The sequence below is a fragment of the Xiphias gladius genome, chromosome 3, assembly GCF_016859285.1.
Source record: "Xiphias gladius isolate SHS-SW01 ecotype Sanya breed wild chromosome 3, ASM1685928v1, whole genome shotgun sequence".
In the NCBI taxonomy this organism is placed as follows: Eukaryota; Metazoa; Chordata; class Actinopteri; order Istiophoriformes; family Xiphiidae; genus Xiphias; species Xiphias gladius.
In genome coordinates this window covers 15,703,555-15,724,383 of record NC_053402.1, presented here as the reverse complement: position 1 = coordinate 15,724,383, position 20,829 = coordinate 15,703,555, and the positions used below count along the sequence as shown (strand labels likewise).

Genomic DNA, 20,829 nt, shown 5'->3' with positions numbered 1-20,829 from the left:
GAAACAGAGAAAAGTACATCATACCATTTTATAAAGCTGGAATTAGCAAATATTTGACATGCTTATCTAATAAAACAGCTAAACAACTGATCATATATCAAAATTGTTCACAATTAGTTTTCTGTGGATCAACTAACTGATAATCAACCTCGTCCTCTACTATCGATTGTTCTTGTTTGTAAGGTTGTGCTTATTGCTAGAGTCAATTTGGCTTAGATTTACTCCTTTTAAGACCCTCTTTCATTGTCAGAACTATTGCTCATATGAAACTACAAGGTATTACCTTTTTCAAAATAAAGATTTATTTTGAACCAACTTGAAATTTTTGTTTTCCAATACTATTCTCACCTTTGTTTGACTTCAGGATGGGCAAATGAACTACACTGCCACCTAGCGGTGGCAGATAGGAGTAACAGCAGTTACTGTAGCCAATCAGGATGTCCTTTACAAAAAAGATCGTCTGCTGCCTGGTGTATTACTCTGGGGGAGAAAAATTATTCCTTCTTTCAGGAACCAGGCGTGATTTTTATCCATTCTTTACTTCATTTAACTAAATAAATTATACATACGATACTTCGACCTAGAGCTAAAGCAGTATAGGAGAGGAGCAAGTTTGAAACAGCCTCAACATTAGGCTATCACCAACATTTAATTTGCTTGGTTAACACTCCTGAATGCCCCCTAGTAAAAAAAATCGACGGAGTGAGAGATCTTTACTTCCTCGCTCTCTGACACCTAAGGTTGAGGTTCGTAGGTTAAAGGCTGTCCACGCTGCTCTACATGTGTTATTCTTTTGTCATGCGTTGAAATAAAGTGCGGTAACATGGGAAAGAATAAGAAGAACAAAAGTAACGAGTCAGGAAAACAAGCAGACAAGACCGGACAGCATCCAAGGTAACGTGAGGACGTTAATGTGTAAAAAGAAAAACTGCTAGCTAGCCAGCTACAGCAGCTAGCTGTTTATAGCTCTCTAAGTTAGTTGCGAGCTAGAGTAAACTTGTTAAACTCTTTCTTGTATTAAAAAGGGGACATGAGCCTGCAATACACTACCTTCAAAAGCTAACGATTATTTCCATTCTTCCTGCACGCTATCTGGACTGAAATGTATCTAAATTTCAGTGATAAGAAGCTCAAACGAGATGGAAAACCCAAGAAAGCCAAAGAAGAGGACCACCTCACACACATCCCCTTCAGGCTCCGAGAGATAATGAAGGGCAAGGAGAGAATGAAAAAGGGATCGATGAGATCCAAAAAGCTAAAAGAGGGTGAGTTTAAAAAAAAAAACTTGGTTATACCTTTCAGTCATTGATTTGTTCTTTGTAGGTAGTGAGGAATTTGTTTTCTGTCTCTTAGCCATCTCCCGTAAAGGTCAGCCAGGGGATGCTCCGGATGGAGACATACCTGTGCCACATTTCAGGAGGGGAAAGGACGAAAGTGAGAAGGCGTACCTGCGGCGCATGGAGAGGGACACAAAACATGTCCTCTTCCTCACTAAGAACCAAGTAGACAGAAAGCCTGAGCTGGAGGCAGACAAGGGCAAGTCCGAGAAAAAGAAGGAGTGAGTATACTGTGCCTTTTTTTGTAGTTAACTGATGATATTTGTTTGTGCTCAAATGTTTTGAAAAAAAACCTCATTCTTAGGGTCCTAACCAAGTGGCAATTGTTTCATATGGGTCAATGAAGAGATAAAAAATGTAATCTGTTCTAATTTTATATACTGCGACAATATGTCATCTCATGTTGCAGTTTAAGCCTAATAAATGTCTAATTTATTTATTCTTCTCTGTCTTGTTACAGGTATGATACAGTGAAATTACAGAGGCTACTGCAGAAAAAGTTGAACAGACAAGAGGCCATGATGGAAAAAGAGATGTTTGTAGGTAATGAAAGCATGTTTTTCTACAACGTTTACCCCTACAAAGGACGTGAGATAGTAGTTCTTTTCACTATATTAAATACAAGGATGTATATTGACTGGCGAAAGTTGAGACAGGTTAAGATCATCTGGAGGTAGGTTCCATCTCTACAGTTTCATCGTGTTTGGCACTACTAGGCACTACTGTTTCCTAAAAATCCAAGGGACCTACTGGGTTTGTATTCTTCAGGATGATAAGAGAAATTTTTCCCCCAAGCCCTCTGGTGATTTTAAACTAGCAGAGGCAGAAGGATATATTCCGTAATGAAATGTCAGTGTAAAGATTTAAAAATAAAGTACATCATACTTGCTCACTTCTGCTGGTTATTGTTACGATTTTGGCAGCTGCATTTTGAATTTGCTGTAGTTTTCTAATGGTAATTTTGCGGAAAGTCAGACAAGAGACAGTTACAATAGTCCATTTGGTGCAGAGGAAGACAGGATTTTTTTTCAAAATCTTGTAAGGACTTGAAACCTGTGTCTCTTGCTATTTGTATTAGGTGAGAAAAGGCTGCAGCAGCTCTTGCTGCAAGGTTAATGTACCCTAATATAGCTAAAGATTTTTGGTTCTTTGTAGTGTATTGCCCCGAAATCAAAGTGAGAAGTAACTGGCTGATTAATTCTTGGAGAATTTCATTTAAACCTGCAATATTTATACATGAACAATGACTGTGTGTAGTGTGAGGGGGTTGTTTGTAGTGAGGAACACACAGACAATTACCAACAAAAAACTGCAGTTCTCCTCAGCTCTACTGAGCTTATTTTTCTATTTTGGATCAGCGGTTTTAGTTTTCTGGCCCACAGATCTACTGCTGTAGACAGTTTTTTTCATCAAAATGCTCTGATACACCCAGTGTACACTACACCCAAATCACCGGACAGTTGGCAAACTGAGCGGAGCATTTAGTAGCTAAGGTCCCAGATATTCCCCATAGTTGTTGGTGGAGACCAAAAAGAGAGCTGAAAGAAGAGTGACTATTGGACTTAGATTCGTCAGGTGGACACAAACACGACTCCGAATGAATGCTAATGTTGCTCTGTGTCTGATGTGTGATGTATGTACGTTTGATGGATGTATGACAAGGCAATTATTTGCAAAACAATTCATCATAATAACTTGTTGCGCTTCCCAAAGTGGCTACCAATGCTGAATAAGTGGTAAGGCTTTTTGTACAATTAACTTATTGTTTTTGTTTTGTAGATCATGTTCCCTTTGGGGAAGTTACAATGGCCCCACCATCCTTGAGCACCAAACCCAAGAAAGCTCAGGTCAAATCTCAGGTAAGAACTCTTTGGATTTGTCACATTATCTCAGCGATCTTAATGCTTGAGTAAGTTGTTAACTGTGTTTTTCTCCTCCGCCTCCATCATCCAGAAGGCTTCAAAGGAGCTGCTTCTCAACTCTCTCCTGGGCCACACAGTGGCCTCCACAACCAAGCCCTCCATGGCCAGACAGAGAATCATGGAGGAGGAGAGGGAACGAGCAGTGGAGGCCTACCGTCATCTGAAGAAACAGAAACAGCAGCAGCATGAGGCCAGGACTGCCAGTCTGGAAAAACTCAAGAAATTTCAATGATGTCTCAGGCCACTCAAATCAAGGAATTATAATTACTTAACTACAGTCAGTATGAGCGACTGCAGTTCAGAAACTGAGACAGCTCATGAGATAACCATCAGCAGACTGGTGAGGAGCTTACCACAATTTAGCTAACTGTGAGTAAAAGAAGCAAACATTTGCATCCACAGGCCACAGCATGAGGTAAGTTTAAGTACTAATATTTAATGTAATAATTATTTCAAAAGAGAACTGGACATTATAATGATTAGTGGAACTAATCACCCCTAACTACCATGAAATACATAGAGACAGGTGGCTTTTGTCGATTTCTCACCCTTGTAACCATGTTGGAAGTTCACTAGCAGGTGTTCATTTCTATTTACTATTTTCATATTTCCATCTGTAGATCACCACTATGCCAACATTTTTGATGTGATAGACAATAAAATCATTAAGGTTATCTCAAGGCAAATATAAACTGCTGATTGTTTTCTGAAGTTCCACTAGATGGCAGTCCTCCTGTAGAGAGCTGGTTTCATACTGTTTGTATGGAGGGCTGACAGAACATGCTGACTGAATTATTTTTTTGCCTTTTTTTTAACGTAAAAATGTTTATTTGGTGGCACACTGTGCCATATTATATATGTTGGTTTATGGCTAGTTTATGTAGTCTTTTACCATATACGAGTCTGTATTCAGTGAGTGGAACTGAGCGCAATTTATGTACAAATGTAAAAAAAAAAAAAGACTAAAGTTCTCAGCATTAGGTCTATTTAATAGCTGGATTTGGAGCTTTTGATCATATCACATGATCTTCATCAGCAGATAGAATTTGCCCAGTTGTCAAAATCGCATTTTATTCCTGGTCACTTAAAGGTTTCCCATCCATATTGGCTTTAAAAAAATTTGAGGTTCTAAGTTCACTCCTAAGCTTGGAAACAGTCTCGCCATCAGGTCCATTTAGTAGTAGTTGTAGAGCTTTCAGTGATCTGACATGATCATCTTTGAAGATCTTATGACCTGTTTTCTCAGCTTTCTCAGAACATTTTGTATTACCGTTTTGTTGAAAGATGCTAAACAGATAAATTTGTCTTGCTCCATCTTGCCTCCTGTTTCCAGGCTCAAGAATTAACTTTGAACCTCAACAGTAAGAATAAACAAACTTCTTGGGAGACAAAAAGCAAGAATTCGCAATACCTTGTTTCCCTTTGTAACTCTCTGAGAGCCTGAATGCAGGGATAAATGAATCACATCAGCCTTTTTAAATGTGGAATACTTATTAGAGCCTGGCACAGCTATTTACATTTGTAATCCCTAAAAGCTCATAAACAAGTCCTTTGTTTGAACATTGGCCTCTGGGACAAACTGTACAAATTCAGATGTTTTCTTTGACAAGTTGATCTCTCAAAGCATCGTAGATCAAAAAGAAAACATTACAATGTTAATATTTTTGCAATAGTGGTCTACTGAATAATATCAGCCGATGGTATTATCTAGTAATACTGAATACCTGTTGTCTGCTCTGTGGGTTAACAATCATTTCTGTTTGTTCAGCTTGACCATTAAAACCATCAGTCTTTTTTTATTTTACATTTGTGTTTGTCCTCTGAGGGTTGTCACAGTGACAAGGAAATGCATTAAGTGGGGACAGCTGCTTATGATCGGTAGTGCTGACTCCCTTGAGCTGAGCCCGACCATCACTGGTCTTGAAACCACCCGTGTCCATGTGCAAAAGACAGCTATTCATACTATCAGCAGATTAACAGTTGCTACCTGTCAGAGAAAGATGCTGTTTATGATTTCAGCTCAAATTACTGAACTTGGAATTAATGTCCAATACATTTTAAATAAAGGCACAGGCAAGGTTTGATGTATTTATATTGTGGGATCCCTTTTCTGCAGAGTGACACCTCAGCAGTTACCCCTTTATATAAGAGATGTATGGGTGATACCCTTCTAATGCTCTTCCAGGAAAACCTACAGTGTTGCCCATAAATCTAGAGGTCAGTGATGTCAGACAGTAACTACTAAGTAAAGCGGCTGATGTTGTTAGAAGTGCTAAGAAAACATCGTATCAAGTTTCAGATTGCTCTGTTTTTGCTTGAATTTGAATACACTTTTCCTGTTGACAAGATGCACTGCCTATCTGCAAATGTTTTGCAGCTCTATGCGTCAGTTTTTACTGTATATCGGATGCATAGATTTGTGGGCACCGTGGCTCAAAGGGTACAGGCACGGCGCATTACAGAGTAAAATCTCAACGTTTGCACATGTGTGCTGTTGTATCTTTCTGATCTGATTTCCAGTTTGTAAGCAATTTCCTCTGTGGCTGCTGATAATACAGGATGGTGGGAGTGATTGGGAGAGTGCCTACTCAGCCTGCTGCTAGGCAGCCACAGCTCACTCTGAGACTCTTAAAGTGTGTTTGTGTGTCAAATTATATGTGAATAGCTGTTCCTCTTTGTTCAGAGGAAAGGAAGAACTCATCATAATACAAAGTAGTTGTCCTTGCTAATTTGTGCAACCTAATTTGTCCCTTAGTTATATACCCACAGTAGCATTATAAAACTGTTTCAGTTGTTAAACCACATTCAGGCAGTGTGTGGATGAGTGTGTGTGTGTTTGTGCTTGTTTTGTGATTATTTGCTATCCACTCTGATTCTTATGTAACAAACATACATGCTGCGAAGGCTCCTGGCAGTCTTTTACTGCTGCTACTGTCGGACAATGCAGTTTCTATCACACAGTCCATCAAATCTCAGTGTAATGCTCCTAACTCAAAATATTAGTGCATGGAATCGGTTGTACTGAGACTATCACAGCCCTAAATTTCAATTAGTAAAGAGAATTATATGGCTTTATCGTTGGATTTTTCCATTTGTGTCTTGTAACATTCCCGCATTATCACTCTCAGTGCCACCTAAAACAGTTTTCTGCATTGTTCAGCAGTAAACCCATACGCCATCATATGAGAGCCAATCCCTACCCAACGGAAAGCTTATCAACCAATATATTTAAATAATTGCTCTAGGCAGTGTAAATGTGATACTTCCTCTTTGTCCTCTTTGCCTCCCAGTGAGTTGTTACCTGTTACAATCCGATGATCAAACAGCCTCACAGGATTTAAGTAACCTTTACAGGTTTAATAATTTAGAATTTACACCTTGACATAAAATTCCTTTTTATAAATCCAAGACACTACAAAATCATGTGGCTTTCAGAGGAAGTCTGAATCACAACATCGTTTCGCAAGTGAACAATGTTATGCAATAGCCAACAGATTAACAAATTACAGGCAGCAGATTTATGATAAAACAGAAAAAAAAAACATTGGTTATAATTGAATCGCAACTTTTAGTCAATTATCAACACTGACTTTACACAGTAAACAATTAAGGCTAGTCTGTTAAATCACTTTGCTTTTAAACTTCCTGTACCTGATCCTTGTCTACTTTTTGTCTGCCACCAACCTACAGTGGGTCAGTTGTCACCTAAGAATTTTAAAGCACTAGTTTCCATATAGTGAGAAAAGGAAATGAAATACAGGAGCTGAGGCACAACCTTTCCATATGGAAATCTTCATAATGGCTGCAAATAAATTAGCCTCTACTAGCCGCCCATCTCCACTCATTGTAATCTTTTATTAATGCCACTCAGCGTTTGTACGTACAGAACAGACAAGCAGTGCACGAACGGAGGAAATAAAGTGGACAAAATTACGAAGTCTGTGAAAGGAGCTAGGTCATATTATTGCATATTGTCTGAGATTCAGTACAGTATGTTGTTATAAAAGCGTCTTCCTAAAAGACCGTAAAAGCTGAATGTGCAATGTGCTCTCAACAGTGCCTGTGTGTGACAATGATTAGGATGGGAAGGACTCGACCGAACGTGGCAGGGAGCTGCCACTTCCTGGATTCAAAGAGGGAGCTGTGGCTCGAGGGATCATAGCATCTTGGTCCATCTGTAGAAACAAACAGAAAATTCATTATTTCAGATGCAACGACAAAGAGATGTTTTGTGGTATCGAGTATTGTGCATGCATTCACCTTTGTCAGACCCTTGGCAATCAGGGCTATTTCAGTGGGCTGGTACACACAGCTTCGTACCTGACCGTTGTAAACCCCATATGGAGACACTGGCTTTGTGGGTACTGGCAAAGAGAAGGTGGAAGAGGATTGAAAAAAAATGGTCTTTGTTTGGTTTATTTTCATTGTATGGTACATATTTTTTGTTTTAAATCAGGCTTAGCACAAGTTATACATCAAAACAGCTATGAAAAACAAAAACAACATCTGCCACTGTTTAAAGACCCTTGAACAAAAGACTGTGTGGCAACAGACATTTACCTAATACTCACCAGTGAAGTGAATCAGTATTTCCTTCATATGTAAGGAGCTGGATGTTTTGATTCTTTGAAAGAAGACTGGAGTACTAATGCCTATTTTAAAAATATGATAGTGTCATACTCAGACTCTGCATTTTCCTTTTATTTATTTATTTACCAATCTGTCAACCAAACATTTTCCACACACTTTTATCCTAATTAGTTTCTTTTTGTCTTCAGGGTCATGCACTTTAATCACAGTGGAGATCCCTGATACTCGTCTCAGCATTGTTCAGGATGTACTAGTGACAATCGTGTTTTTGTGTGACAATGTAACGATCTAAAACTTCCAAGCAAGCTGTTTACAAGTAAATAAATCACATTGTTTAAGAACTTTGCAACTGTAATATAGTGATTTCTGTCCCCGGTTAATTGAGTGATGATACTGCTTCATAATATTGGCTAAGGACACAAACTTCAGTAAGTATGTGAGACTTTTTTTTTTTCCTTAAAAGAGAGCATGATACATGAGTCCAATTGTGCAAAGCTGATCGAAAACCTAGCCTGTACGTATTTGTGTTTTTGTATCAAATTGTAAAGATTTGTTTTTAAGTTTAGAATGCTTATTCTTACATTTTTTTTTCCCTCTGCTGATAAGTGTCACATGGCTAACAGCCAGACAAGAAACATATAATAGGTTTGACTTTTCATCTGTGCATCTCAACTAATAACACATGAAGCTAAAAGAGAGTAGAGTGTGTTTTGTCAGCAGCCTCTCCCAGCTGTTTATGTGTCTGAACAATGATGATCACACTGACAGAAATTGGTGAAATTTTTGGCCTGCCTGCAATGTGTTATTCTCATGTATTTTATTATTCTTCTTGGTAAGATCTGGGTTTATGCAGACTGAAAAAATGGCAAATAACAGCAAAACTGTTTCTGCTTTTTGCTGCTTTGTCAAAAAAAAAAAAAAAAAAAAGAAACAGCCAGCTGCCAATTATTTCACAATCTTTTCCTTTGGAGCAAGAGGCAAGAGCAGACGAAGTACTGCCAATATTGTCAGATTAATTATTAGCTACTCTGTTGCACTTCATTATTTCATAGAATTCTGAGCATGGTTGAAACACTGTTTCAACCAGTGTTTCAATCTTGCAGTTGAAACACTGCAAGATTGAAGTGCTTTCCTGTCCTGCTGGTAGATTGAATTTTGGTTCTGAGCTTTAAGCACCCATCAATACGGTATACAGCAAAACTGAGTACACCCCCGGTCAGCATCACTAAAACGTTTAGCAATTACAAATACTGTCCATTTAGTAGACTTTTATTTGTTTTTTCAGCCAAAGCCCAAGAGGAAAGAAGCCAGTTAATTTGAAAAAAAAAAAAATACAGAAATGTTTTGACTAATTAAAGTATCATGAAAGGTCCATATTACTGAACCAACTGCAACAAAAGTCACTACACCCTTCATTAATGAGATTCCATTCTTTTATTTATTTATTTTTATTTTTTTTAAATGTTTTGCATGTCCGCCTTTATTTCTGGTGACAGATTCGATCCTGCTGGGCATGGATGATACCAGTCTTGCACAAATCTGTGGAGAGATGTTCTACCATTTTACACAGATGAGGTGTTTTGTTGCTCTACCTTCCACTTTCACTCCAAATGTTTTCTATTGGATTCAATTCAGGGGACATACTTGACCAGGTTGTAGTTTTTACTTTTTTCTCCTTTTAAAGATCATTTGTGCAGTGTGTTTGGAATCATTGTCATGTTGGAAAATTCCTGGGATTCATCTTTTCGTTCAGTATTTTGGTAGACAAACTTGCATTCATAGTGTCATCTATAAATGCCATCTCCGCTACACCTTCTCCACTCATGCAGCCCCATATCCGCACACTTCTACCTCTATGTTTTCACAGTCGGCACTATACAGTCACTGCCAAACATGCTGGACCCCATCTGATCCAAACCAAATTTATTTTGGTTTCATCTGACCAAAGAATGTACTGCCAACATTCATCAGGCTTCTTTGGCAAAGTTTAATCTTGCAGTTGTGTGCCGTTTAGTGAGCAATGGGTTTTTTCTTGTCTGTAGAGGTTGACTACATGCAATGTCCTTTACACTGTCTGGTCTGTCACTGAAACACCAGTTTCCACCATAATCCTTGTGCCAAGTCAGAAGCGCTCACCTGTCTGTTTTTCAAAGCAAGGTTGCATAAATAGCAGATTCTACATGACGTCAATTTTCGAGGACGGTCACTGAGCTTTCTGTCATTGGTAGTATAGCTTTTTCCTATACCTCCTAACTGCTGCAACTGTGCCTCAACCCGTGCTCAGTAGCCTGCTGATGCTCTTGTACCCTCTCCCATCTTTATTAAGTCTCACAATCTGGTTTCTTACCCGTTCAGACATTTCCTTGCTATGTGGAACCATGTTGCATTAGACACAACCCAGGCCAAAACTTAGAAAGTTGTGGTGTTCCCAGGTTATTTTATAACATTGTTCATGGAATTAGCCTTAAATAGAAATCACAGGTATAATTAAATTTGTTGCAGTGATCCCAGGTAAAGTGATTGTTGTTGCATTGAGGTTGTACTTTGGGGCCTGTAGTTTAAATGCAGTTTATCTAACCTGTTTTATTTTTGTTTTTTATTATACAGAAGATCAAATGCCCTGCACTTCAATTTAAGAATCATACAATTATTGTAAGATGATACAACTTTGAATCACTTTCCATTTTAGTGATATTGCACAGGGGTGTACTCAGTTTTGTTGTATACTGTATATACCAAATCATAGACTTTAATGTGTCATGCTGTACCTGCTGGAGGCTCATCCATAGAGAAAGCTTTATTCTCCATGTACATGTTCTGGTGGGGCTCCGGCTCCTTAAGGATATTGTCATAAATCAGGCTCCTGGCAGGATAGATGTTTTCTCCATCATGGGGCTGCTCCTGGTCTGGGTCCTCCTGGGTCAGTAAACAGATTTCTGGGATGGTGTAGAGGAAGAGGAACACCCAGGCATTTGACACCACAGCAACAGCCAGAGTAGGATCATCCCAACTGGGATTACCGTCCACTCTGTTCCCATGGATGTACATGACAATCCAAGCTACCCAGATACCCATGGTGAGGAGCCCTGTGACCAGGATGAAAGCCCCATCTCGGCGCCATTGCTTGTGCTTGTGGGTCAGTGAGGGCAAAGCCATCAGCACCACAGCTAGCAGCTGAACCATTACATAGATGAGTGCCATCACAAAGTCCTTGTTAGCAATGCTGCAGGACAGGTCAGGGACAATGACACCTCCAGGTGGGCTCCTGACCACGGTGATGATAAGCCACTCAGTGTTAATGATCACCTCAACCAGCCACAGACCCAGGGCTCCCAGGCATAGCATCCAACTCCTGGGCCCCCGGCCTCTCCGCTCCAGCAGGGCGAGCCATAGCCCATGCATCACCAGGCAGGCTAGACAGCCCGAGAACAGTACTCCAAACAGGAACCTGCGTGCAGCACAGCTGGTGGAGTACCGGCCCACAATAAAGGCAAAAGTGAGTCCAAAGAGTCCCAGAGTGAAGACTAGAATGCCCGCCTGCAGGGCGACCATACCCTTTCTCTTCTTGTCCGTCACAAACGGTAAAGAGGCCATGAGGATGATGAACAGGACAAAGGAAGTCACCACACCAGCAGCAGCAATGGCCTCCACCACGACCCCCCACACTGTAGTCAGGTCACACAGGTTGTAATATATGGAGCTGATGCTGGGACCACATCCTTTAGGAGCACCGGTCAGGCCCATGGTTTCACTGTTTGTTTGTTTTTAGAAAAACTGACACAAAAACAGTTTGATTATTGAAACATGAATTCAAATTTCAGTTAGTTATTTTTTGCATCCCTAATTTACAGACTTTGTGTGCATTTGTTTCACAGCACAGTAAACAAACGGTATCATCCACAGCATAAAGGCCCACTGAAGTCTCAGTTGTGTGGAGTCTTACTGTGCTAATTGCGGGGCATTTAAATAAATTCCCTCGAGTTACTGAAGAATCCAATAATTACATAACATTGTCTACTCAGCCCTTAATTATCATTCTGCAGTGAATTTTCATGACAGATCAGAAAAGGTCTGGCTATGCTACACCATTGAATTTGCAGAGGCATCATTTTAACATTTTACCATGGGACACAATGAGTACCCCCCCCCCCACCAGCATCCCGCATCCCTGCTCCAGCAGACGTGTAACTCAGTGGTCAAATAACGTTTAATCTAAAAGGTAAGTTTGTTTTGTATTCAACTTTAATTCCAACCATTTCCCATCGCCACTTGGATAGTAATTTCCTCGTGCAACATCCAAAAGTCTCAAGTTCTCAACAAATGATCGAAGGACGTTGTCACTCTCCAGTGAAAACCACGCATCTCAAATGTTGGGGGATTTCGAAGTGAATTCTCCTGCTTCTTAAACCTAGTAAAACGTTTACAAACTGGCTTGATTTATCTGCCACAAACCTGGAGACAGCGCTTTTTCCTTAGCTCGTTAAACGGTTTTCGCGGGACGGCTAATATTAATCTTGTAATAATTTTAGAGAGGCACACTTAAGAGGTTAAAATCGCCATGATAAGGTTTCTGGAAGCACGCCGTTGAGACAGCGGCAGACTCCGTGGACAGTGCTGTCAGCAGGCTGGGGTGCTTTTCTTTTCCGTCAGGGACATCTCACCTGGACTGGTGACACCGAGAGCAGCTCCAACAGGTGACTCAGGTAAATGGACTCCGGTGAGGATAGCCCACCTCCGAAATGAACCTTGTCTTGCCCGAATCACTTGACCAATTCCAATATCCAATTAATAGATCCACGTTTGTTTGTTTTTGTTTTGTTTTTGTTTTTTTTTCCTCGGCTTAATCACGGACAGTCCTTCATCCGCCCACTCCTTCCCGGTTGTTATCGAACCACGTTATAATCGACTCGCCGATAGTCGCATCGGAGTAGTTTCCCTGTGCGGTTTATTATGTGACACTTTTTGTCGAACGACTCAGCTCAAACCGGCCCGTCTCATTATCCGGCCTCTGTGGTGCTTGCAGCTTTGCATATTCTGTGAGATTAGCACCCACCCTTCTTATTTGTTTCAGGCGATTTACGTCCAAACAAAGGCCCCACTCACCTCTGAAGTGATATTTCCACTTGTATTCGGGCCGTGCAACGTGTACTGAGCTGTGACCTGTTTGACATGCAGAGACCGTCATTTCCATCTCACTGATGATGGATGATTAATGGCTTTTCACACGTTTAGTGATTAGATCAGTTTTTGTGATTAGTCGCTAAATGTGATTTTCTTATGCTTGTATTTCTTAGCTTACTTGCTGAGTTGGTCTGCTTTCAGTTTTATTGAAGAAAGTGGCCTGCATACAGTTATTCAATCTAAGAATAATTTGACCCTAGTGTATGCCACTTAGTGCGCCTTTTAAGAATTACATGAATACCTTCTACACATGCACATCAGGGATCTGTGAAATCTCTTCATAATGTTTCTCTCCTGAAGGATAAGTCATCCTGAGCAGTCATCATCGGGGGAGACTGTGGACCCAGTTTGCAGAGCCACCTGGTGGAAAATATTGTTATAGGAGAGATCTACTCTGTTTTTCAGTGAGACAAATCAGATTACACAACAAAATGGATCTTGTTATTGATTTGTTGTAGGCCATGCCACTTAAAAACCATTCGATAACTAAGAACATTGACTAACGCTATTGATTTTGAGCGTTTATTAGAAAGTTATGCTCTCTGGAACAAAATGTTTACACATCTGAAATTTGCTGAAATAATCGGGTAAAAATATAAAACTAAAACATTCCATTTTTGGGATTGAAAGTCAAGGGGTTGCTATTTTAAATGCTGTATTTTCTATTGTGTTTGCACTGTTAACTGGTTGTAGACAAATAATGACAAACGCGTTTGCTGTCAGATTAGACTACAATACAGTGTAAGAGCGGGGTTTTGTTTCTAAGGACACACCTGAGTATTCTTGAGATATACATTGTTGTTTTTTTTTGCCATAAAACTCTCTCGCTCTCTTACTCCATTTAGTTGTAAAATTTGTAGTTTATAATTAGAAAAAAAAGATTGTGCCACAAAAGAGTGAATAAACCACCTAATACAATGCTAGGTGGAATGTTAGATGCTTAGAAATAACTGTGAGACATAGTAGCAGAATGCAACATCTCTACATATTCCATGGTGTTTGGTTATTTTTATTCATTCAACACTTTGTATGCATGTAAACATTTTACATATTTACATGCATTCAGCATCTTTGCCATGTTTCGGAGACCTGGTTATCTAGTGCATTCCCTCCGGGCTCAGTGCGAGAGTAAGGTCATCCAGGACGCCTTGTTGAGGCTATTTCTGGCAAGCAGCCTGTACTAAACGTACTGTTTATACTGTGTGATGGAGCCCCCTGTGGTGCATCGATCCCTCAATGGATCTTGTCCCAAGGGGTGCTCTCACGAGCCCAGCAGCTCGTCAATCCATCCTTTTTCATTGTGGTCCTGTTAGCAGAATCTTAATAGGAACTGATCTCAGAGGAGAAAGCAATTGGACCTTAATGAAGGACATGTCCTTTCCAGATGCACACACAAAAAGAGCTTTGGGTTTATTCTAATTCTAATATTGTAGCAAAACAACAGTTGCCAGATTCATGTTTTAGTACACAGCTACACTTTGAGCTGGTAAACCAGTTGCCTAATACTGTATATAGAGAATACAAGACCTGATTATTTGCATTCATACAGATTGATTGCATTCACACATAAAACTCATGGATCTCATTTGTGTGCATCTGTATTTACTTTCATAAAATAGAACGGATAGAAGATGGCACCACATATGATCCACAATGTCTTCTCCATATTGTCTAGTCCAGTTTGTTGCAGCATGGGCACCGCAGCACCGCTCTCCTCTGAGAAACTGTCAGGTTATTCATAGCTGTGGCTTAGGTCGGGGTCTCGCAAGACGTCTCTTCTCCTGCATTTTCACTGCAGCCTGGCAGCCCTCAGGGCTTCACCACAACCCACTTCCCTCTGAAACACTGTATCTTCTTGTCTTTCCCATTGTGAGCATGGTAGAATTGGAGCTTATTTTAAACACATTTATCACATTGCAACATGTTAGTATAACTATTGGGACTGAACTAATGGCCTGGTCGGATGCATTGATATTTTTTTGTTTTTTTGTTTTTAATATCAGATCCATATCTATCTAAGCTTTTTGAGAAGATTTTAACAGGGATCTCAGTATTGACTGACCTATCTGTGAATGAAAGATCAATGCCAGCTGGGTGGGGAATAAAGGCTCGTTTAAGTGAACTGTAAACATCTCTTTGAGGCCTGGGGCCATGACCAGAGGCACTGTGGACCACTGTAATAGCTTCCATTTCACTCCTGTTGTATCTCAATTAATGCATTTTATTCTAGGATACATGATTTTTTTTTTTTTTTTCATGTCATGTGATTCTTTAGTTCGCTTTGAGTCATTTTATCATTTCATATTGATTATCATAGCTCTGAGGTTAGTATGTTCCATGCCAGCAGCAACCATTAGCTCAATATCCAGCTGGAATTTGTCTATATCGCACACGCATTCAGTAAACCCTCCTGCACTGCTTGTGATGAAACAGCTGCTTGTACATGGCACCTGGAAATAGTTTTACATTCACTTAATGATGAACAAAGAAATTCTACAAAGTTGTTTTTCACACTGATAACTAAAAATACATGTAAACTCGACATGACTATACAAAACACTGATGGGCAGTTAAATTTGATAAACAGGGCTTGCCTTAAATTGATGAGCAGCACCAATGAAAGGATCCTCCCATTACTTAGGTTAACATGCCATCAGAGAAATAATTGCTGTCGGCTGAAAAACTGCCCTATGAATGGATTATGAAATTTGATTGACTGCAGTTGGTCATACAAATTAGAACCTCAATTACTTTTGGCAAATAGTCTCAGTGGCAATCTACTCTAACTAATTGACTGATTACAAGGCACTGATTGTAGTTAATGTAGATACGATAAACAAAAATTTGAAGTCCAGAGATCTGTTGTATTCTGAATTGCATTAAAACATAAAACTGTGTTAATATTGATTGTTAATAACTTTTAAACTAAAAAAAGAAAAGAAAAACACATTAAGCTGAGTCCTTGGCTGGCCCCGGTGCAGTTGATCAATGCCATGTAACATCCAAAAGGGAGAAATTCAAAATCAAAGCTGTCGCTATAGCAACGCCCCTGCCAGATTCCACCAATCAATGGAGCCCGTGGGGTTGCGAGATGCGCCATGGAAAGGCCAGCGTCCTACATAAAGAGTGCGGGACAGGGAGCTGGGCGGCACACACGGGGCAACACACCTTTCTGCACGCACAAGACAAAGGCACAGCAGCAAGAGGAAGGGTCAGGAAACGGTGGCACAGAGAAAGGAAGAGAGGCAGGGAATAACTGAGAAGAAATGGTACGCTCATGTGAACGAGGGATCCCTGCCTGGGTCTGTGTGGGCACCCTGCTCCTCTTCATCCACTTCCACCCTGTCACAGTTAGAGGAGGTAAGAAAACAAATGGCATCTCTACTTTGAATTGTTAGCTTTTAAAAAGTCATCTCACTTCTGCATCCTTGTCTTAACATCCTACATTGTAAGTAGAAGCTGTATTGTTCTATTTCAGTCCAGCTTCCCCCATACTGTCAGTGGGTAGTAGGGCACAGCATGAATGTGTGGCTCGTGCCCAGCCTCAGGGCAGGGGATGGGTATTTATCTATTCTACTCATCCTGCCCTCATCTATCTGTCTGCTGAGTGCAGGGAAAGACAGGCAAGTGCATTCGCTGCCTGGCTTTGTGCCGGCTCAGTAATAGAGTACAGTACAAGCACTGAGGGATAGCTTTTCTTACTTACCTTAGAGAAGATCTGACTTTGACTGATTTTGACCAAAGCTACTGAAGGCCACATTCCTTTGCCATCACATTAGACTTCATTTGAAATTCCTCACTAGCACAGACTCATCTAACCCTAGATATTTGGGGACTGTGTATAAAATGTTTTATTTAATGTTTTCAGCTCATTTCAGTTTGAGTGGAAGAGACACTGAATCATTCTTTATTCATCTTTTTTTGTCTACTTTGAATTTAATCTTTCAGATGTTCATTTTTCTTACGTAATCAGAAAAAAGTAAATTATGTAACAGATAGTATATACTGTTCCCCAGTTATAATGAATTTAGTGACTTTTCAAATGGCTACACCGTGCCAGAATCATTTGTCAATACACACCTCCACCTATTCCATCATGCTCAGCTGGCTCAGAGTGCCGGCTGGCTAATTGGAAAAAGGTTACTTTGAAGTGAGGGGGCTTGATGGTGGTGGAGAAATGAAGACTGTGAGGCATCCCAGGGAGCCAAGTGTGCTCCCCCTGTGTCTCATTAAATCACCAGTAACAGGCCAACAAAGCTGCTGATGGCTGTGGCAGCGCAGAATGGAAACAGCAGCTTGTCATGCTGAGTCTTTCATGTGTGATTCTCCACTAAGTGCCACTTGTACTTGCGTTCAAGAGGGCCCACAGACGCAGCCATCTGCAATACCGCTGCAAACTCAGGATTCTTTTCTGAGCACCTGGTATTGGAGGTTTTCTGAGTCAGCCACCTGGCTCGATGCTCGCTTTCTCTATTAATTGAGACCAGAGGAATAGAAGGATGTGGAAGTCTGCTTTTTCCCTGACACATATTATCAGTTGTGGTTAAGTTGAAGGGTTGGGGAGTACTTTTCGAATTCTTGCTGTGTCAAATCTGATTAAGGTTGAGGAACAAATGCACATGAATTCTGCTGTGAAATCAGGTTTATGCAAGTGATGGTGCTGAAAATAGAAACTAAGAGAGAGTGTTTGGTACTATTCTAATTCAGAGATGATTGAAAACAATCTTAAAGTTTCAGAAAAAGCTGATAGTTTAGTTAATTGCAATTGCAGGAGAATGAGGTGTATGTTTACATATGTAGAGCTGTGTTTAAATAGAGGCCCTAGGTCAAAGGTCCTCAGAGGATGCCTCACAGTTAGGAAAAGGAAGTTAATGCTTTGTGACTGGAACCATATGTTAGTGACAGTTTTTAGTAAAACAATTGCCTTATTTAAGAGTCGGTGGTCAAGGCTGATTTTCAGAGTGGTTCATTGGCTTCGCACCCTCTCACGAGGTGATCTGCAGATGCTTGATTTGACGCTGTACTTCTTTGTAAAAAAAAAACCTTTATATGCAATCGAGACAGTGTCAGCGGAGTCTCCTTCATCCTCTTCCCATCATCAACACCATCTAATAAACTACAGAACGAGAGCGATTTCTTCTGCATGTAGATAGTGATAATAGTATTTCTGTCAGGTGTTGCCGTTGACCACAGTCTCTCTCCTTCCACAGCTGCCCTGAAGCAGGAGGCAGCTCTGGACATTGGGGCCACGGTGCTGAATCACTCCATGAGTTTAGTGCAGCGCATGGAGACCCTGCTGGCCATGGGGAACGGCAGTGATGTCACCCTTCGGGTGCAGACCATCAACACTGACGAGGTGAAGGTGATCCAGGCCCACAGCCTAGTTCTCACCCTGCAGAGTGATGTGTTTGAGGAACTGCTGCTCAGCCGCAATAACAGTGCTGTGGTTTTGAGGGAGACACCCGACTGTGCAGCTGTCTTTGACAAGTTTGTCAGGTGAGGGTGACTCAGGATGTAATTATTTGTATAGACTTAAACTGGCTTAATTAAACAAAACCATTCAAGAAACTGTGGAGCTGCCTGTAGATGCGTTTGTATTTCCCAAGATATGAAGTTATAAGTATTTACTCAGCATTTTGCTTCTGTCCTTTCTATTTGGAGAAGTGAGATGCTCCATCTTGTTAAATATTCCAAATTTAAGCCTGCCGTTTTAGGCTCACAGTCAAATATTGGACAGTGTGGGTTTTTTCAGTGACTCAGATGTGAGGAGTTAACACCGCTTCAAAAAATACAGTGGTATGCCTCACAGAAAGATTGTTCTCTTTTTTTATGAGTGTTCGTCCGGTTTCTTTTTAGGTAACTGGTACAGATTTTTTTTCTCTTGCAGGTACCTGTATTGTGGTGACATCTCAGTGCGGCTAGATCAGGCCATTTCTCTGCATAAGCTGGCCAGCAAGTATCATGTGTGGGGCTTGCAGCTGGGTCTGACCCAATATATGACCCAGCATCTGTCTAGTGATTCCCCCACGGGCCATGTGGTTGGTTGGTACAGCTATGCACTACAAATTGGGGACATGGCCCTGCGGGACAGCTGCCTGCAGTACCTGTCCTGGAACCTGTCTTCTGTGCTGCAGAGCGAAGAATGGGGCTTCATCAGTGAAGACCTGCTCCTCTCCTTGCTCCAGCGCTCCGACCTCATTCTGCAGAGTGAGCTGGAGCTCTACGAGGCTCTGGAGGCCTGGATTAGCCAGAACCAGCCTGTCAGTACGACAGTGGAGAGTGCCCTGAGGGCTGTCCGATACGGCATGATCCCCCCTCAGCACCTCTTCCGTCTTCAGAAGCAATCCGCCCTCATGCTCAAGTATTATGAGTCTATCCGTGATCTTCTCTATCTAGCATTCCAATTTCACTCTGCCTCACCTATCCAGCTGGCAAAGTACTTTGATGTCAACTGCAGTATTTTCACTCCCCGTAACTACCTGTCCCCCTCCTGGGGTTCTCCTTGGGTCATCAATAACCCAACCCGTGATGACCGCAGTTTCAGCTTCCAGACCCAGCTCGGGCCCAGTGGCCATGACGCCAGCAAGAGAGTGACATGGAACGCCCTGTTCTCCCCTCGCTGGCTCCCACTCAGTGCCAGGTCAACCTATACTGAGCTGGGTGCGATGCAGCCCACCCGCACAGAGGGAGGTCGACCTCGCATTATTGTGACACCGGCCACCTCTAGTCCAGACTTTGCCGGTGTGAGTTTCCAGAAGACGGTGATTGTAATGGCAAAACAGCAGGGAAAAGTGGTGGTTCGCCACGTCTACAACTTCCACCAAAGCACAGAGGAGGCCGGGGATTTCCTGGTGGATGCTGACCTGCAGCGCCGTGCATCAGAATACCTAATTGACAGCTCCCTCTATCTGCACATTATGATAAAACCCCTCTACCATACCCTCCTTGTCGCCAGGAAATAAAGGCATGAATTTGGTGTGGCTTCATCATTGGTTATCCACCCTCCACCCACACAATCACATGCACATATTCCAAAGTGCACTCATATCACAGCACATGTTTATTTGTCAGGTCTGTGACATCGCCATCGTTGATTAGTGTGTGCATTTTGTTGTCTTCCAACTATTTAGCAAGGAGGTGACTGGTAAAATAAAGAACTCACAATTTAAAAGCTAAGCGGTGATTATAACATCAATGATGGTGGGTTATTCAGCATTTCATGCATACTTAAAAAAAAAAAAAAAAACACTTCACAGTACTGTATCTGTTCAGGTATTTTAGACTGTTTTTTCCTTGAATTTATTAAATCTATTTGATGGTTACTGTTGTTTGCATAGGGATTATAGAAGTTTTGCTTTAAAATAAATTGGTATTGCGATTAATTTTATGCATTTCACCATTCAGCAGTCAAATTGTTAGTTAACGGCTCTTATATCCTGTGACATATACTTATATACCTGTTTGCTGTTTACGTACCAAAATGTGTAAATTGAAGTCCAATCATATTATCAGTGTTCCTTTGTACACCGTAGTTGACTTGCAAGGCAAGTGGAGCCCATTGTTATTGTTTTTTTTTTTTCTTATTTACTGTTACACAGGCATTTTATCTAGGTTTTAAAGTTACTACGCCAGTATGCATTTTCATCCTGAAATAAAAAAATAACAATAAAAGACTAAGATTTAAAAAAAAATGTCTGTGGTGGCCTGTAATTGTAATGATTTACAATTGTAATTGATGCAAAATTAATGTATGATCGTACTGTAATTAATATTTTCAATTAGTTACATTGATTGCTGCA

At 40.8% G+C, this 20,829-nt stretch overlaps 3 protein-coding genes across 6 annotated transcripts; 2 read left to right on the top strand and 1 right to left on the bottom strand.

The window, feature by feature from the left end:
• Positions 1 to 711: 711 nt before the first annotated feature.
• ccdc137 (coiled-coil domain containing 137) lies at positions 712 to 5,063 on the top strand. Its single transcript, XM_040118512.1, has 6 exons — positions 712 to 894; positions 1,120 to 1,265; positions 1,354 to 1,558; positions 1,798 to 1,880; positions 3,117 to 3,196; positions 3,291 to 5,063. Exons 1-6 carry the CDS (start codon positions 824 to 826, stop codon positions 3,489 to 3,491), a joined length of 786 nt encoding a protein of 261 aa, XP_039974446.1. The 5' UTR covers positions 712 to 823; the 3' UTR covers positions 3,492 to 5,063.
• Positions 5,064 to 6,637: 1,574 nt separating this feature from the next.
• Positions 6,638 to 13,368, bottom strand: LOC120784572 (G-protein coupled receptor family C group 5 member C-like). Of its 3 annotated transcripts, none has more exons than XM_040118499.1 (4): positions 13,272 to 13,368; positions 10,618 to 11,623; positions 7,520 to 7,623; positions 6,638 to 7,434 (listed from the first exon to the last, which is right to left on the bottom strand). In XM_040118499.1, exons 2-4 carry the CDS (start codon positions 11,591 to 11,593, stop codon positions 7,336 to 7,338), a joined length of 1,179 nt encoding a protein of 392 aa, XP_039974433.1. In that variant the 5' UTR covers positions 11,594 to 11,623; positions 13,272 to 13,368; the 3' UTR covers positions 6,638 to 7,335. The 3 variants fall into 3 exon arrangements, with proteins under 3 accessions (XP_039974433.1, XP_039974417.1, XP_039974424.1); XM_040118483.1 differs by lacking the exon at positions 13,272 to 13,368 and adding an exon at positions 12,953 to 13,045; XM_040118490.1 differs by lacking the exon at positions 13,272 to 13,368 and adding an exon at positions 12,302 to 12,515.
• Positions 12,087 to 20,034, top strand: btbd17b (BTB (POZ) domain containing 17b). Of its 2 annotated transcripts, none has more exons than XM_040118463.1 (3): positions 12,087 to 12,566; positions 18,241 to 18,526; positions 18,918 to 20,034. In XM_040118463.1, the coding sequence occupies exons 1-3, from the start codon at positions 12,557 to 12,559 to the stop codon at positions 19,990 to 19,992; spliced, it is 1,371 nt and encodes a 456-aa protein (XP_039974397.1). In that variant the 5' UTR covers positions 12,087 to 12,556; the 3' UTR covers positions 19,993 to 20,034. The 2 variants fall into 2 exon arrangements, with proteins under 2 accessions (XP_039974397.1, XP_039974406.1); XM_040118472.1 differs by lacking the exon at positions 12,087 to 12,566 and adding an exon at positions 15,574 to 16,390.
• The last annotated feature ends 795 nt before the right edge of the window (positions 20,035 to 20,829 follow it).